At 67.5% G+C, this 15,448-nt stretch overlaps 10 protein-coding genes across 10 annotated transcripts; 5 read left to right on the top strand and 5 right to left on the bottom strand.

Moving 5' to 3' along the window:
• Window positions 1-310: 310 nt before the first annotated feature.
• Window positions 311-1,115, bottom strand: MICPUN_59912 (predicted protein; the record flags this gene model as incomplete). Its single annotated transcript, XM_002503472.1, has 2 exons — window positions 311-879; window positions 995-1,115. 2 exons carry the CDS (start codon window positions 1,113-1,115, stop codon window positions 311-313), a joined length of 690 nt encoding a protein of 229 aa, XP_002503518.1.
• Window positions 1,116-1,700: 585 nt separating this feature from the next.
• Window positions 1,701-2,273, top strand: MICPUN_59911 (predicted protein; the record flags this gene model as incomplete). The annotated part of the gene is made up of 1 exon (XM_002503824.1): window positions 1,701-2,273. One exon carries the CDS (start codon window positions 1,701-1,703, stop codon window positions 2,271-2,273), a length of 573 nt encoding a protein of 190 aa, XP_002503870.1.
• Window positions 2,274-2,363: 90 nt separating this feature from the next.
• On the bottom strand, window positions 2,364-3,584 carry MICPUN_59910 (predicted protein; the record flags this gene model as incomplete). Its single annotated transcript, XM_002503471.1, has 1 exon — window positions 2,364-3,584. The coding sequence occupies one exon, from the start codon at window positions 3,582-3,584 to the stop codon at window positions 2,364-2,366; it is 1,221 nt and encodes a 406-aa protein (XP_002503517.1).
• A 98-nt stretch (window positions 3,585-3,682) lies between these two features.
• MICPUN_59909 (predicted protein) lies at window positions 3,683-4,120 on the top strand (the record flags this gene model as incomplete). The annotated part of the gene is made up of 1 exon (XM_002503823.1): window positions 3,683-4,120. The coding sequence occupies one exon, from the start codon at window positions 3,683-3,685 to the stop codon at window positions 4,118-4,120; it is 438 nt and encodes a 145-aa protein (XP_002503869.1).
• A 155-nt stretch (window positions 4,121-4,275) lies between these two features.
• Window positions 4,276-6,131, bottom strand: MICPUN_59908 (predicted protein; the record flags this gene model as incomplete). Its single annotated transcript, XM_002503470.1, has 2 exons — window positions 4,276-5,713; window positions 5,838-6,131. The coding sequence occupies 2 exons, from the start codon at window positions 6,129-6,131 to the stop codon at window positions 4,313-4,315; spliced, it is 1,695 nt and encodes a 564-aa protein (XP_002503516.1). The 3' UTR covers window positions 4,276-4,312.
• A 349-nt stretch (window positions 6,132-6,480) lies between these two features.
• MICPUN_59907 (predicted protein) lies at window positions 6,481-7,560 on the top strand (the record flags this gene model as incomplete). Its single annotated transcript, XM_002503822.1, has 1 exon — window positions 6,481-7,560. One exon carries the CDS (start codon window positions 6,481-6,483, stop codon window positions 7,558-7,560), a length of 1,080 nt encoding a protein of 359 aa, XP_002503868.1.
• A 156-nt stretch (window positions 7,561-7,716) lies between these two features.
• On the bottom strand, window positions 7,717-9,855 carry MICPUN_59906 (ATP-binding cassette superfamily; the record flags this gene model as incomplete). Its single annotated transcript, XM_002503469.1, has 1 exon — window positions 7,717-9,855. One exon carries the CDS (start codon window positions 9,853-9,855, stop codon window positions 7,717-7,719), a length of 2,139 nt encoding a protein of 712 aa, XP_002503515.1.
• Window positions 9,856-10,332: 477 nt separating this feature from the next.
• MICPUN_101382 (predicted protein) lies at window positions 10,333-13,698 on the top strand (the record flags this gene model as incomplete). The annotated part of the gene is made up of 2 exons (XM_002503821.1): window positions 10,333-10,389; window positions 10,555-13,698. 2 exons carry the CDS (start codon window positions 10,333-10,335, stop codon window positions 13,696-13,698), a joined length of 3,201 nt encoding a protein of 1,066 aa, XP_002503867.1.
• A 22-nt stretch (window positions 13,699-13,720) lies between these two features.
• Window positions 13,721-14,687, bottom strand: MICPUN_108568 (predicted protein). Its single transcript, XM_002503468.1, has one exon. It carries the CDS (start codon window positions 14,676-14,678, stop codon window positions 13,737-13,739), a length of 942 nt encoding a protein of 313 aa, XP_002503514.1. The 5' UTR covers window positions 14,679-14,687; the 3' UTR covers window positions 13,721-13,736.
• Window positions 14,688-14,720: 33 nt separating this feature from the next.
• MICPUN_59903 (predicted protein) lies at window positions 14,721-15,395 on the top strand (the record flags this gene model as incomplete). Its single annotated transcript, XM_002503820.1, has 1 exon — window positions 14,721-15,395. The coding sequence occupies one exon, from the start codon at window positions 14,721-14,723 to the stop codon at window positions 15,393-15,395; it is 675 nt and encodes a 224-aa protein (XP_002503866.1).
• Window positions 15,396-15,448: the final 53 nt, after the last annotated feature.

Here is a 15,448-nt window from a genome sequence, read left to right as displayed (position 1 = left end):
AGACACGAAAGAGAGCGTTCCCGCGTCACGAACCGGGAATTGCCAAAAAATAACGGAAAAGTTTTTTCTGTTTTGTGGCGCTTCGCCGGCGCCGTGCTAGCCGCACTAGTGAGGGATCATTTTGTAATCGGATGGTAGTACCATCGCCTTAAGACGTTAATATTCGCCATGGTTATTAGATAAACTCGGCGGCGCGGTCGCCCGCGCGGGCGCGTCGAGTTCGTCGCGCCCGAGACGATAAATTTATGCTCCGCCGTTTCCCCCCAATGCGTCCCCCCCCGCTAACGAAAGGACCCTCCTCGGGCCCCTCTTAGGCGGAGATCACGCCCTCCTCCTCCTTCTTCTCCGCCTTCTTCCCGCGAAACGCCTTCTTCATCTTCGCGCCGAGACTCCCGATCTCCTTACCCAGGGGCATCGCGAGCGTCAGCGAAAGCATCAGCGCCTCCTCGCCGCTGCGAAGCTTCTCCTCGCGGGTTTTCTTCCACTCGCGAACCTCGTCGTGGTTCATCACCGGGGACTTCGCCAGCCCCTGGCGGTACAGCTCGTTGCGCCTCTCCCGGCGCTGGGCCTTGGTGATGATGAACGTGTCGTGGATCCACTTGAGGAAGAGAACCTTGGGGTTGGTGAGGTTCCCGTCCATCCCGCGGATGTTGCGCAGCGGGACCCAGTGCCCGAGTCCGTTGCCCCACATCAGCGTGTTGCCGTCGATGATGCCGCCGATGTACGCCTTGCGGAGGACGTTGATGTCCATCGGGCCGCGGGGAAGGCCGGTGCGGTCGCGGTAGTACCAGATGTTACGGCGGACGACTGCGCGGGCGAAGGGTCGGGAGGACGGGTCAGCGTCGGAACCGGGGTGGGCGGAATCGGCCCGGCACCGCACTGGAGCGCAGTCACAATCGCGCGTGCGGGGCGGTTGGAGATCAATCAGGGTTTCAGGGATTTGGTGGTTTGCGCCGACGCGCCCCCGGGGATGGATGAGGGTTGGGTGACTCACTGATCTCGGACTTGAGCTCGTTCATTCCCTCGTACTCCCACGTGGGGTAGGTTATCGCGCGGGGCTCCTGGAGGTCCGCCTTGCGGCGCGGGATGTAGTCTTCATCACCGGGCTGGGCCATTTTTTCACCCTTTTCGCTGCGGAAAACTACGCCTCCTCCGTGTTGCTCGCGGCGATCACGCGCGCGAGGTTGTTGCTATCGAGACGCGGCGTGTGGATCCACGCTCTGGGGCCGGTCGATGCGATGACGACGGTCCGAGGGTGACGGTCCGGCGCGCTTCAAGCAGTGGGAACGGAGGGCCCGTCGGCGGGTTTTTTAATCGGTGGTTTATCCGCGGGCCGGATTCGCGATCTGATTGGCTCCGAGCCGCCTCGGTGAGACTGTCCGGTGCGAGTTCATCACGAGAGCGCGGCACTGCGAAGGGCGCCGGCGTCTGAACGCGCACGCGAGGCGAGGGGGAGCCCGTGCATGGCCGTGGGAGTGGCGCGCGCAGAGGCGGCCGTCGCATCTCGGGTGTACGTAGCGGGTCGTCGCGTCCCGCGCTCGGCAAAGGTGAGAGGTGCCCACCACCCCCTTCGTCCCTCGTTGTCCACCGTTTTCCCGGAGGAGGCGGTCGTCGGCTGACCGTCGCACCCGCCTTTCGATCCCAAGACCGACCGGCCGGCGCGTAACGCGCGAGGCACCGCGCGAGGCGTCGTCACGACCATGGGTCTCATCGCGTGGGGCACCGAGCTCGCGACGCGGTGGGGCTGGGTCCGCGAGGCATCGCGCGAGGAACGCCCGCGCACCTGCGTCTTCTGCGAGAAGATCGGACGACAGCGCGCGGGTGTCGACGACGGGACGTTCGTGCACGAGGACGACGAGCTGGTGGTGTTCCGGGACTGGCGACCGGCGGCGCGGAGGCACTATCTGGTCTGTCCCAGAGCGCACGTCGCGTCCGCGAGTGCGCTGCGACCCGCGGACGCCGCCCTCGCGCGTCGCATGCTCGAGCTTGGAAAGGAGTGCGTGGCGAGAGACTTCCCGGATGAACCCGACCTGGAGACGCGGTTCGGGTACCACATACCGCCGTTCAACAGCGTGGACCACCTGCACATGCACGCGTTCGCGCTCCCGTTCACGCCGCCGTGGAAGGAGCGGAAGTACTCCGTGGAGCCGTGGGCGAGGTTCGCATTCAAGCCGGCGGAGGAGCTGGCGGCGGAGCTGGAGGCGGCGGCGGCGGCGGGGGCGGGGGGTGAGGGGCAAGACGGCGCCGACGGGGATAATACCTCGCGGCTGTAGCCGACGGGTTGTACGTGAGATCTTAGCGTCGTCACTCGGCGGTCTGTCGGCTAAGGGTTCAAACATCGTGGTGCTAACTATTCGTAGTGCTCAAGTCCACGCGGCTCTGAGCGCGTTGGCGATGATCTGCACCGCCGCGTCGTAAGACGCCGGGGCGTAGTGTATCCCGTCCTCGGTGCACCCAGCCCCGCACGACGCTGTGATGGTTCCGAGGTCCACCGGGACGACGAAGGTTCGGCCCGTGGGCGCGACCCGCTCGAACAGCGGCGACTCGGTCGCGACTCTCGCGTACGCGTCGCCGTTTTCCGGCGTCATCCTCTCGCGCTTGCGATCGTCGGTGAACTTCGCCGAAACCGTGCGGCTCGGCGTGAGCCAGAACGCCACGGTCCTCCTCCGCGCGCTCTCGTCCGCGAATCCACCCTCGGCACCCGAAAGGGCACCCGAAAGGGCACCCTCGGCACCCTCGGCACCCCCCCGTCGAGACTCGCCGGCGCCCATCACCTTACCCGCCAAATTCGGCGACGCGAGCGCATCCGCTAACTCCGCCAGCGCCGCCCCGTACTCCCCTAAATCGTCGACGTGCAGCTCGTGCCACAGCGCGGCGCCCATGACGAGCGCTATAGGCGGTCGTCCCTGTCCCCGCGCGTCGTCTCCCTCGAACAGGTTTCGCAGGCGCGACGTCACGTTTTGCGCGAAGGGCGCCCACGCGAACGTCGCCACGGCGCCGTCGGATGCCAGCTGATGCGTCCAGTCCCTGTGTTTCTGCGACGTGTCCAGGCGCCACGCGTCGGCGTCTTTCGCGGCGAGGCGGAGTATCGCGGCGTAGACCATCCTGGCGGCGGAGTCTCCCACGACGGCGACGGTCTCGCCCGCGAGCATCGACGCGAACTCGTGCCGATCGATCTTCGACGCCTCGCATAGCTCTCGCGCCGGGGGCGAGAACTCCCACGCGCGGTCGCCGCCTCCTCCTCCCGCGGGGTCGCACCCCGCGACGGCGTGAGCGGCGCGATCGCACGCGACCCAGTCGCCTCTGCTGAGGTCCCCCGACAGGCATCGCGCCCTGTGCGACCCGACATTCAGGCCCCGTTCGGTGGGATCGGTGGGGGCGGGGGGCGTCGATCCTTGATGGGGTCGCGCGGGCGACGGCGGGGAGGGACGCGCCGGCGACGGTTCAACCTCGACCACGTCGCTCTCCCCCAGGCCGACGCGCCATCTTCCCCCGCGCGTCACGGACACGGCGAGCCCGGTGAGGAGGACGAAGCAAACCGTGGGCAGGGAGAACCCGCACACGTTGCTCCCACCACGCGCCATCGCGTCTGATAGGATCTGACGACAGGGAGGAACGACGTCCGCGGATCGCCCACTCATCATTCACTTCGTGTCGCACCTCCGTCGTGGGGGCCAGCGGCATGTCGTCTCCGAACGCCGTCGCGTCCGCCGCCGCGCGTCACCGCGGCGCGGTGCTCAAGGCGTACCGCGACCTCGTCGACGTCGTCCGCCGCTCGAGCCCCGTCGCGGCGCGCGACGCCATGCTGGAGGAGGCGCGAACCGAGATCCGCGCGCACGCCGCCGAGACCGACGAGTCCAAGCGCTTGGACCTGCTGCGCAAGCTGGTGGCCAGGGTCGGGTACCTGCGCATCGTCACGCCCAAGGGCGGGAGGCACAAGCGCGAGGGCGGCACGTTCGTGGTGAGGGAAGGGGAGCTCGTCGAGGACGGGGGCGAGAGCAAGGGGAAGAGGGTGGCTGACGGGAAGATCAGCATGCAGGAAGCGCACGAATACCACAACAGGCTCATGAAGCGGCAGTACTTCGGACGAAAGCCCCCGCCGCAGCCTCCGATGCTGTAGTGCCAGTGAATAGTGCAAACCCCGCGTCGACCACGCGTTAGCCAGTAGCCAGTAGCGATTGACGTCCCGTGCGGCAGTATTGAAACGATAACTTTATTCTTTTCTGGTAAAGTAACCCAAAACCACAACGAATGCTCGTTGTCGCGGCGGCCGCCGCGTGTCCCAACCTTCAGGCGATCGACATCCTCACCCCTAGTTGACCTCCGGGACGACGTCCCTGTGCTTGATCGACTTCGAGAGCGTCATCTGCGTCTGCATGCGCCGCCGGCGGATGTCCTTCTCGAGCTCGGACTTGATTGCCTCGTCGTGGGTGATGGCCCACTGCATCTCCTTCTTCCCGAGCACCAGACACTCCACCTTCGTCGCCGCCACGACGTCCGCGGTCCGTCGTTGACCCACCCACTTCTTCCCTGCGATCCTCGCGCTGATCGCGCCCGCGAACGTGCTCTTCGCGCGGCCACCCTCGAGGAACTCCTTATCGGGCTCGGATATCGACTTCCTCGGCCCCGCCGCAGCCGCGTCCTCCGGCCCCTTTCCTTTCCCGCTCGGTGACTTCTCCAGCAGCGCGGTCGCGGCGGCGATCTCGCCGACGAACTCGCCAACCTCTCGCGTCGCCACTTTCACCGGTTCGCCAGTCTCGCGGTCGTTGACGATGATGTCGACCCGCCCCGACTTTATGAGGAAAACCTCGTCGCTGGCGCGCTCACCCTGCTTGATCAGAAACTCACCCGGAGCGTACCGTCTCAGCGGCAGCTTCATGCCCTTGGCGAAGTCCCGGAGCTTGGACTTGATGCGCAGCGGCGCCGGGCGGACGTTGGTCACGTCCTTCATCCAAGGGTGGTTCAGCGCGTCCCTCGCGCTCATCCGGTTCTTCGGGTTGTACACCAAGGTCTTCACCACGAAATCCCTGGCGTGAGCAGAGACGTCGTCCCATTCGTAGCAGTCGAACCCGAAGTCCTCCTTCGTCACCTTGCCGTACTTCAACGCCGCCTTCCACAGGTCCCGCGGCATGGCGCCGGTGACCAGGATGTAGACGATGATGCCCAGCGACCACATGTCCACGGCGGCTCCGTAAGATTTTTGCTCGACAACCTCGGGCGCCGCGTACACGGGCGTGCCCACCGCGGAGTCGTCCACGCCCTTGGCGTGCGGGAGGTACTCGCCGTCCTTGACCAACGTGGTGCTACTCGTGGTCTTCTCCCTGCACCGCTTCGCCAGGCCAAAGTCCGCGATGACCACGGACGACAAGTCGTCCTGCTGCTTCAGCAGAAGATTCTCGAGCTTCAAGTCGCGGTGGACGACAAGGTGCGAGTGCATGTAGTCGATGCCCTCGAGCGTCTGCCGGACCACAACCTTGGCCTCCGCCTCGGTGTATCGCTCGTCCTTCATCTTCAGGATGGCGTCCAGCACCGCTCCTCCGTACAAAACCTCGGTGATGACGTACACGTGGTTCTCAGCCTCTGTCACGTAGTACTCCTTGAGGTGGAGGATGGACGGGTGGTTGAGCTTGCGGAGGGTCTGGATCTCGGACATGACCTCCTTGATTGTCATGATCTCCTTCGCGCGCTCGTCGTCGGTCTTGCCATGGTCGGGCTGCGCGGATCGAATTGGGGCGGGACTCCGGTCAGTGGTCATCGCGCGAGAAGAGTTAATCAAAGAAGCGCTGTTCGGGGCCAAGTTCGGGTCGATGGAAGGAAGCGCTGGCGATTCGACGCACGTTCTGCAGCATCTCGACGTTGATGATCTTCATCGCGAACGTCTCCAGGGTCTTCTTATCCCGCACGCGCTTGACCACCGCGAAACCGCCCGTGCCGAGGGTGTCAAGCACGTCGTAGTGCTCGAGCGGGTGCCCGGGCTCCGCGCCGATTTCCAGGTTACCGACGGAGGCCTCCGCCAGGATGGAAACCTCGCCGCTGCTGACCCCGCCCCGCAGGGTGTTCTTTTCCCGGAGCTTGGCCCGCGACCTGGGGCGGTCGGGGTCGGCCCCGTGGCTGCTCATGCACGCGCCCATCGCGACTGCCGGTGTAGGCGCGACAGGAGTCTGACCGACCGACTCCGATCAATCAAAACGTGAAAACGTGACGCACGAAAAGTGAACGTGGATGGTGGCACGTCGTGTGTTTCCAACTCGATTCAGGGCGCGCACTGGCGGCCACTCTGAAATATCCCGCATAAAATGAAAAAGTCAAAACACCCCCTCAGACTATCTGTCCTGTCAGATCCGCATTTATCCGCGACATGGGACGACGCATGTCGATACAGTTGACACTTAGATTCCAGGCGACCTCTTCTTGTTTGCGGTTAAGCACGTTTGGCACACATCGCCCGCGTGGGCACCCGATACAGTCGCGGCCCGGGCGATGAGGAGGAGACCCGCGGCCTTGGCGCTCGCCTCGACCCTCGCGGCGACGTGGATCGCGTACGCGCTCGTCACCTCGGTTCGGTTTTCTTCCGGCCTCGCGCGTCCGGACCCGGAGTGTAGCTCGGCGCAGGAGGTATCGATCTGCTCGCATCAGCTCAAAGGGATGTCGAGCCTCCCACTGAACACCGACGGCACCGACGAAGCGACGCCCCCGAGGGACGGGTCCCTCGCCGGGATGACCGCCATGTGGCACGAGGGCATCACGTGCTTCGACGTGGATGGCGTCCTGACCTCCGACGGCGTCATGCTCGCGACGCACCCGAAACGTTTCGCCGACGCCACGGGAGGCGCCCGCCCGGCGGAGATGACGCTCGCGCGAGCCAGAGACGCTGGCGCCGACGAGGCGGGGTTCCCGACCCTCGACGACGTCATCGCGCACTTCGCGTCCCTCGTCGAGGCCACCGCACCGGACGCGCGGCCCTACTGGTGGCGGGGCGACGACTCCTTCGCGAAGATCACGAGCGTCAGCCCACGCCGTCGCGGACGTCGCCCCGCCGCGCCGCCGCTGACGGGTCCCGTGCTGTGCCTGGACCTCAAGGGCGACGCCCTCGCGCCGGCGCACGCCGTACGGCTCGTTGCACTCGCGGATGACTTGAACTTGCGCGGCAGGGTCCTCGTGTACGTGTACGACGGCGGAAAGGACGACGCGGTGTTGGCAGCGTTGGCAACGAAGCGTCCGAGCGTGGCGGTGGGCCTCGGGCGGAGGGACGAGAACCCCGCGCACCGCTCCGTGCCCGCCCTGTCTCGCGTCTCAACGGGGGGAACGAACGAGCACGACGAAGCATCTGGAGGGGGCATCGTGCGGGCGATCGTGCCGAGCGTCGGGTTCGACGCGAGGTGGTACGAAGCGGCGGTACAAACGGGGCTTCACGTGGTGAGCTGGGTGGTGGACGACGAGGCGACGCTTGGCGCGCAACTGGCCCTCGGCGTCAGCGGTGTCATCACGAACGAGCCAGGACGGATGCTCCGCGCCCTGCACGACACCCGAATCCGGTGCGAACAGAAAAAATACTGGTAAAAGTCAGAGGTTGACGTAAGATTAGAGAGAGGTTGCGTAGAGAGGTTGCGTAGAGAGGTTACATAGAGAGAGAGAGAGGGAGCGCTTAGAGATGGAGACGCGTAGCGCAGTCGTATCGATGGAACGTAGCGAACAAACAGACGAGCGACGATCGCGTCACGCGCCCCTGAAGCGAAGCACGAGGTAGGTCAGCGCGGCGTTCGCGAGCGCCACGACGCACTGCGCTTTGGCCGCCCTCGCCGCCCCGCCCCTCAACGGCAGGCCCATATCCTCCAGCACGTCCTCGCCCGTCCTGGGACACGGCCCGTCCATCTTCTTCTTCGCCCGCGCGACGATGGCAGCCTTCGCCGTCTTCGCCGCCGTCTTCGCCGCCGTCTTCGCCGCGTCTTTCTTCGCCCTGTCGTCCCCGAGCGGGTCGAACTTCAGCCCCTCAAACTCCGAGCAGAGGCACCCGCGGAAGCCCCACTTGATCAGCGACGCGTTGGCGAGCGGGGCGAGGCCGTCGGGGACCTCGGCGAACGCCCCAGTCTCGTCGCCGAGCATGATGCACAGGACCATGACGCACGGACCTATCGCGAGCGCCATCTCCGCGCTGGGGCTCAACGCGCCCACGCTCGTGCCCAGCGTGGAACTCGCCGCGGTTTGCAGCGCCAGCGTGGCGAGAAACCACCCCCGGCCTTCCCTTCTCAAACCCACCATCGGTCCGACGACGGCGCCGAACACCACGGGCGCGATCATGTCCACCGGGGTCTCCACGAGGAGCTTGCTGAAGAAGTAAGGACCCGCGGTGTACCCGCCGCGCTTGCGCCGCATCTCCCTCGACACCGTGGCCCTCTCCCGCGGGAAGCCGTTGAGGGACCGGCATATCGCGAGCATGCTGGTGTTGATGCACGCCTGCATCAACACCGCGGCGCGCTGCTTGACGCTCTTGGGACCGTACCCAACCTTGAAGTTGCACACCCCGAACGCCGCCGCGAGCGCCGCGGAGGCGACGAGCTGCGTCACACGCACCCAAGCCTCCCGTCTGGTCTGCCGCCACGCGCGACCCGCGAGAAGCGCAAACTGACGAAGCGGCCCCGGCTGTTGTCGCGGTAGGGAACCCCCCGCCGCCACCGTCCCCGCACCCGGTGAGTCACCGCCCGGTGAGTCACCGCCCGGTGAGTCACCGCCCGGTGAGTCGCCGCCGCCGTTCGAACGTACCCCAATAGGGACCGATTCGTGCGCCGCGCATTCGCCCGTGGAGGCCCACGCGTGACATATCGCGTCGACCCGCGCCACGTCCGCCGCCTCTGCGCCCTCGCCGCCGTCGCAGTTAATCGCGACAAGGTCGATGAGAAACTCCGCCGGGTTGTGGTGCGTCGGGCAGTGGTAACTCGGGTCGATCTTCTCGAAGTGTGCGAGCGCGCCGGACGCCGGGCCGCAGTAGGCGACCCTGCCGCCGGCGGCGAGCAGCAGGAGGTCGTCGAGCTTTTGGAAAATCGCCGATCTCGGCTGGTGCAGCACCGCAACGACGACGGCGCGTTCCTCCCTCGCCGTCTCCGCCAGCTTCTCCACGATCTTATCCGCGGCGTGCGCGTCCAAGCCCGTCGTCGGTTCGTCCGCTAAGATGACCCCGCCCGCCGCCTTTCTCGCCCCCGCCCCGCCGATCGTCGCGTCCGCCTTTTCGGGCGCGGCGACCCGGGAGGAGCAACGCAGGCTGAGCGTCTCGCACGCGATGGCCAGCCTTCTGCGCTCGCCGCCGGATATCCCCCGAACCTCCTTGCCGCCGGTGTCGCCGCCCACGAGGGTATCGGCGCACGCGGCGAGACCCAACCTGCGGACGACGTCGTCGACGTCGGACGCGTCGCCGCCGTGCAGGTTCGCGTCGAGCGTCAGCGTCTCCCGCACGGTGAGGTTACTGAAGAATCTCGGATCTTGTTCGATGTAGCTGAGGGGGACGCGCTCGCTGGCGGGGTGAGGGCCCTCGTGGAAAGGTTCTCCGCCGAAGGTGACGTCGCCGACGAGACCGTCCGTGGCGTGCCTTCGCCCGCGGCCCTTTCGTCGTCCATCGGCGGCGGGCCTGAGCTTGCCGGCGAGGACGGTCATCAGACTGGTCTTGCCCGATCCCGAAGGACCGAGGACGCCGAGGAGCCTCCCCGGGCGCGCGATGCCGCTGGTGCCGCTCAGGATCGTCCGCTCCCTGCGCCGATCGCCGCGATGGATCACGTAGCGCAAGTTGTGCCACCCGAGGACATCCTCCGGAGGCGCGGGAGGCGGATCGGGAGGAGCCCCCGCTTCCAACTCGTCCCCGTCCATGGCGCGCGCGCGCGAAGTAAGAGAAGGGATGACGCCACTGCGCGGCGTAAAGGCGCCAGCTTAAACCCTAAACCCTGAATGAACCCTAAACCCAGGAAGTGGTAGACCCCAAAAGCCATCCGCGGTAGACCGGAAAATACGCCACCGCGAAGTAACAATGAATGCCTCGGGCGGCCGAACTGCCCGTCTCCCAGGGCTCGGGCTCGTCCGATATATTCCATCGCGGCTCGCGCCGAGCGCGGCAGACCTGGCGGCGCGAGAGCCCGGAGGCGGAGGCCCGCGGCGTCAGGCGGGAGCTAGGAGGCGCGGCAGACGAGCGCGCGCGCCGCCGGGATCCGAGCCGGGGCGCCCGGGCCCCGGACGGGACCCTAGCGCATCTAGCTAGCCCGTCGACCCCGCATCTAGCCGTGGGAAAAGGCGTGTGGCGTCTGCGGGCGGTTGCGAAGCGGGCCCTCCGGTTGGACGCGGCCGGCCGCCATGGGCACGCAAGCGCGAGGCGGCGAGGCCGGACCCTCCGTGTCGACCTTAGCGGAGGTGCGACCCCGCCTGGATCCCCCGCCGGCGCCCCGCGCCCCGACCCGCGACGTTTCCCACCAGATCCTCGTGCCGTCAACAGATCGCGCCCCCTCGCTCGCGCGGCGGTCGTACCGAAACCCCCATCCACCGGCCGACCCGTCCACGCCCCTTCCTCACACACAGGCGCGCACGGCGCTGCGCAGGGGCGCCAACCTCCTCAAGCTCTGCCGCAACGCGAAGCCCCACGTCGCCTACTTCCAGCTGTCCAAGGATGAGACAAAGCTGGAGTGGGTCGGCAAGGGCGCGAGGGTGAAAGCCGTGCGAATGGGACTAGTCCTGCAGGTCATCGCGGGGCGCGAGACCCCGGCGTTCAAATCGAGCAAGCAGCCGAGTCCCCCCGACCAGTGCCTCTCCCTGATGTACCGGGAGGGCGTCGGGAAGAAGCCGAGGAGTCTCGACCTGGTGTGCGAAGACGCCGGCCAGGCGCGGATGTGGCGGCTGGGCCTCGACGCCGTCCGCGAGCGGGGCGGCGCCGGCGTCACGGCCGAGGCGTTCAGCAGCGACGACGAAGATGTCGTACCCGCGTCGTCGCCGGTGCGCGACGCCAAACTCGACGAGATGGCGGCGGACTTCGGGGTCGCGATGAAGGTCAACTCGGCGGCTTCCAAATTCATGAAACTTAAATCCCCGCGCGGGGGAGCCGAGCAGGGCGACGTCGGCCGCGGCCGCCGATCGCTTCGATCCTCCGCGATATCCGACCCGCGCGAGCTCTTCCTCTGGGGCCGGATGCCCTCCGAGTTTGAGCCCCCGCCGATCGACGTGGGCGACCCGGATGCCGCCGCGGGCGTCGGTCCCGCCGTGGGCGGTTGGCGCGAGTGGAGCGTCCCCGCTCGCGCGCCCGGCGCCGACGGCCTCGACGTGGTCGCCGTGGCGCTGGGCGCGCGGCACGCCGTCGCGGTGGTGCGTCACCAGGGCGTGTACACGTGGGGCGACGGCGCGGGGGGACGGTTGGGGCGCGGGGTGGACCAGAGGGGCAGGGGCCGGCCGTCAAAGCTCTCCGTCGTATCGGGCGGGGAGGTTTCGGACCGCGGCGCCGGCTTTGAGCGGATCCGCGAGGTTTCGTGCGGGGGTCAGTACACCGTCGCCGTGAACTACGGCGACGGGGCGGCGTACGCGTGGGGCGACGCGTCCGGCGGATGCCACGGCGCGCTGGGGATGGCGTCGCCGTCCAAGGGTATCGTCGCCGGGGTGAGTTTGCCGACGAAGGTTTCCGTCGGTTTTCCCGTCGGGACGCGAGTGTCGCGAGTTTCGTGCGGAGCTTTTCACGCCGCGGCGGTGACCGCCGCGGGTGACCTCTTCTGCTGGGGCGAGGGCGCCTTCCACGCGCTGGGGCACGACGGGGACAAGTCCACGTGCCAACACCCGAGGCGGGTGCGCGGGCTGTGGGACGCCGGCCGGAGGGTATCGAACGTGTCCTGCGGGGTGTATCACACGGCTGCCGTCGCGATTGACCGAACGACGACCGGGTGCGCCGGGAGAGGGGAGCTCTGGACGTGGGGCGACGCCGACGGCGGCAAGCTCGGGCACGGTGCCGAGGCGGCGAAAGAAAAAGCCGTGGTGGCTCCGCGACGCGTGAGTGGGTTGGACGAAAACGCCGACGTTACCACCGTTTCTTGCGGGCAGTGGCACACGCTCGCCGCGTGTGCAGACGGCGTCGTGTGGGTCTGCGGCAGCGTCGGTAAGGTTGCCCCCGCCGAACCGGCGCTCACCCCCGAGCGCGTTCCGGGTATACCGGGAGGCGCGGAGGCGATCGCGAGCGGCGAGTGGCACGCCGTGGCCATCGGGAGGGGCGGCGAGAAGATGTTCTCGTGGGGCCGTGGCAGGCGGGGCGCGTTGGGTCACGCGGGGGGTCGCGACGAGCACGCGCCTCGAGCGGTCGAGGCTTTGGCGGGGCGACGCGTGCACCACGTGGCGTGCGGGCCGGAGAGCACCGCGGCGGTGGTGTCGTCCAGGTCGATGACGGTCCAGGAGCGCGCGGGTCTGACCAAGAAGAAGGACCTGGCGTTGAATTTCGGGACGCAACCTTCGCGAGGGGCGATAGAAAAGGGGCTTCGGCTGACGGACTCGGGAGTCGAGGCGGACTCCGCGCCGGGAACGCCGTCGCGCGGCGGGTCCCGCCGCGGACCGAGCGGCGGCGGCGGCGCGCATCATCACGCCCTCGCGAGGGTTCAGCCCGGTCGGATCACGGCGGCGACGGCGGATGGGGCGACGACAGCTCCGGGAAACATCGTCGGCGCCGGGAGAGTGAGTCACGCGGAGCCGACTGGAAACCTGAACGATCTCGCGACGAGGCGAGCGAGGGCGGAGGCTCTCAGCGCCACGCGCGAGAGGGACCTGCTCCGGCTCGAGGTGAAGGCCCTCGCGGCGAAGCTCTCGCGGGCGAAGGCGCCGCCGCAGGGGAGCGAGGTGCGGTCGCCGGGGAGGGCGCCGGTCGGGAGGTCGACGCCCGCCGCCGCGTCGCGACGGCCGGCGTCGCCTCGACCCCTAACCCCCCCGGCCGCCCGCTCCGTCCCCGGCGGCCTGACGCTCGAACGCGACCGCGCGCTCGCCGCTCGGGAGACGGCGGAAGCTGCGGCGGCGCTCGCGGCGGAGGAGGCTGCCAACGCCGTCGCCGAGCTCGAGGCAAAGGCGGCGGTGCTCGAGGAGAAGGTTGTCCTCGCAGAGTTTGAGCTCGAGACGCTGCGCTCGCAGGTGGCGTCGCAAACCGTCCAATCGCCGCCGCCGCCGACCCGGACCCCGCTCTCCCCCGTGCGAACAAGGTCCCCCACGCTCGCGGCCGAGGCTCGAGCCGCGTCGAAAGGAGGAGCGCAATCGTTCTTGAAAGCAACCGCCGAAAGGATCGACGTCCCTTCAAAGGTTTCAAACGAAAACGCGGGAGCGAGGGCTCGATCGTCGGCGCCCCCCGCGCTGGGGACTCGTCCAACCTCGCATGCGGTGGAGTTTCGCGCGGAAAAGGAGGAACCGAGCGGCGACGTCGCGTACGCTCATCAGGCGGCGACGCCCGCGCCGAGCGTCGTCGTCGTTCCGACGCGGACGCCCGACTCTGCGGCGGCGGCGACAAGGGAGTGGGTGGAGGAGGTTGAGCCCGGGGTGTTTTTGACGATTGCGACGCACGGGTCGAGCGCGGCGCACGTGCTGCGGCGCGTGCGGTTCAGCAAGAGCAAGTTCAGCGACGGGAACGCGCAGGCGTGGTGGGAGCAACACAGGGCGCGGATAATACGCGCGAGGGGGCTCAAGCTCGTCAGACCCGCGCGGTCATCGTCTTGAGGTGGACCTATACTCATAGCCGCTTTTAAAAAATCAACTCATTTGGAGGAGAAGGGCGCCTCCTTCTCGTACCCCTCGATGGGCCACGCGATCAGTATGAACCCGAACGCCAAGAAATCGTACATCGTGTGCGTGAACGCCGCCGTTCCCAAACCCTCGTTCAGGTACTCCAACCCGAAGAGGAAGCCCGCGCCGGTGGCCCAGTAAAAATACGCGGGCGTGATGGCGTGCAGCGCTCCGAAGAAGACCGACGTCGCGGCGAGCACGGCCGTGGACGCGAGCTGCTCCGGAACCCCGACCTGTGCGAGCTGCCCGTCCGCGAAGGGCATCAGGAACCCCCGGAAGAACGCCTCCTCCCCGACCCCGGCGCCCAGGGACAGCGCCATCACCCCCGGTAGCCCGAGCGGCGCGAGCGACGGCAGCACGCCAACCTTGAAGATGTCCCGAACCTCGCCCAAAAACTCGAAACGGTCCGCCTGGGTGATGGCGAACGCGAGGGACGCGAGCAGGGGGAGGGACCACAGGGAGCCCTGATCGATGTTGACGTCGCGCATGGCGTCGAGGATGTCCGGGTGGACGCCGAGGTACGACGCCGCCACCTGCGAACCGACGCCCATGAGAGCGTAAAAGGCGCACGACGAGGCGAGGAACTGCATCGGCGGGACGTTCTCAACCTCGAGGACGTCGACCTCCTCGCCGTCGCCGTTGTTGACCGCCGCCCTGACCGCGGTGAGGTCCGGGCCGTCGGCGAGGCCGTCCAAGGGGCCCGGAAGGTCGTCCTTCCCAGCGCGCGACGATCGTCCCCTCGGCGACGACGCGATTCGTGAGATCCTTCCGCCCGACGTGGCGACGCGGCCGGTCGAGGACAGCCGGTCGGGGAGCGACGCGCGGATCATCGCCGCGCGCGGGGACGCCACGCGCGCGCGCGCGAGCGGCGCGACGGCGGCGGAGGCGCCGACCGTTAGGGGAATCGCGCTCATCGGGACTGGTCCGCCCCAGCGAACACCAGTGTATCTTATCTGATGGAGCTGCCGGTTAACCAGTATCCCGTACTGCTGGTAGACTACATTTTGTCGTGGCGTCGCGGGCGCGTATCGGGCGCTGCACTCCTCGGGGCGCGGGAAGGGATGCCGTCGATCTGGCGGCCGAACGTCAGAGTGACCCTCGATGAGGATGACGAAGTTGAGGACACGGAGAGGGGGGGAGAGGAGTTGACGAAGCGGGGGACGAAGCGGAAGAGAGCCCCTCCCACGAAGGGGCCGTGCGAGCACGGGGTGAAGTGGCGGTCGCAATGCAAGGTGTGCCGCGGTTGTCCGCACGGGAAGAGGCGCTCTCAGTGTAAGGAGTGCGGTGGTGCATCAATCTGCGAGCACGGTCGTCAGCGCTCTACGTGCAAGGAGTGCGGTGGTGCATCAATCTGCGAGCACGATCGAATACGCTCTACGTGCAAGGAGTGTGGTGGGTCTCAAATCTGCGAGCACGGTCGTCGGCGCGACAGATGCAAGGAGTGCGGTGGGTCTCAAATCTGCGAGCACGGCCTCGAGCGCTCTTACTGCAAGGAGTGCGGTGGGGGCTCAATCTGCGAGCACGGCCGACAGCGCTATCAGTGCAAGGAGTGCGGTGGGTCTGGGATCTGCGAGCACGGTCGCGTACGCTCTAAGTGCAAGGAATGTCGCGCGGTGAAAACTGAAACATGATCCCGCCGCCGCGATTTGGTACTGGTAAAGAGTCGATTGAAATGGATTCTCAA

This window comes from Micromonas commoda, chromosome 7 (assembly GCF_000090985.2).
Source record: "Micromonas commoda chromosome 7, complete sequence".
Classification (NCBI taxonomy): domain Eukaryota; kingdom Viridiplantae; phylum Chlorophyta; class Mamiellophyceae; order Mamiellales; family Mamiellaceae; genus Micromonas; species Micromonas commoda.
The sequence above is the reverse complement of the archived record's forward strand: the minus strand, read 5'-3'. Positions and strand labels throughout refer to the sequence as shown.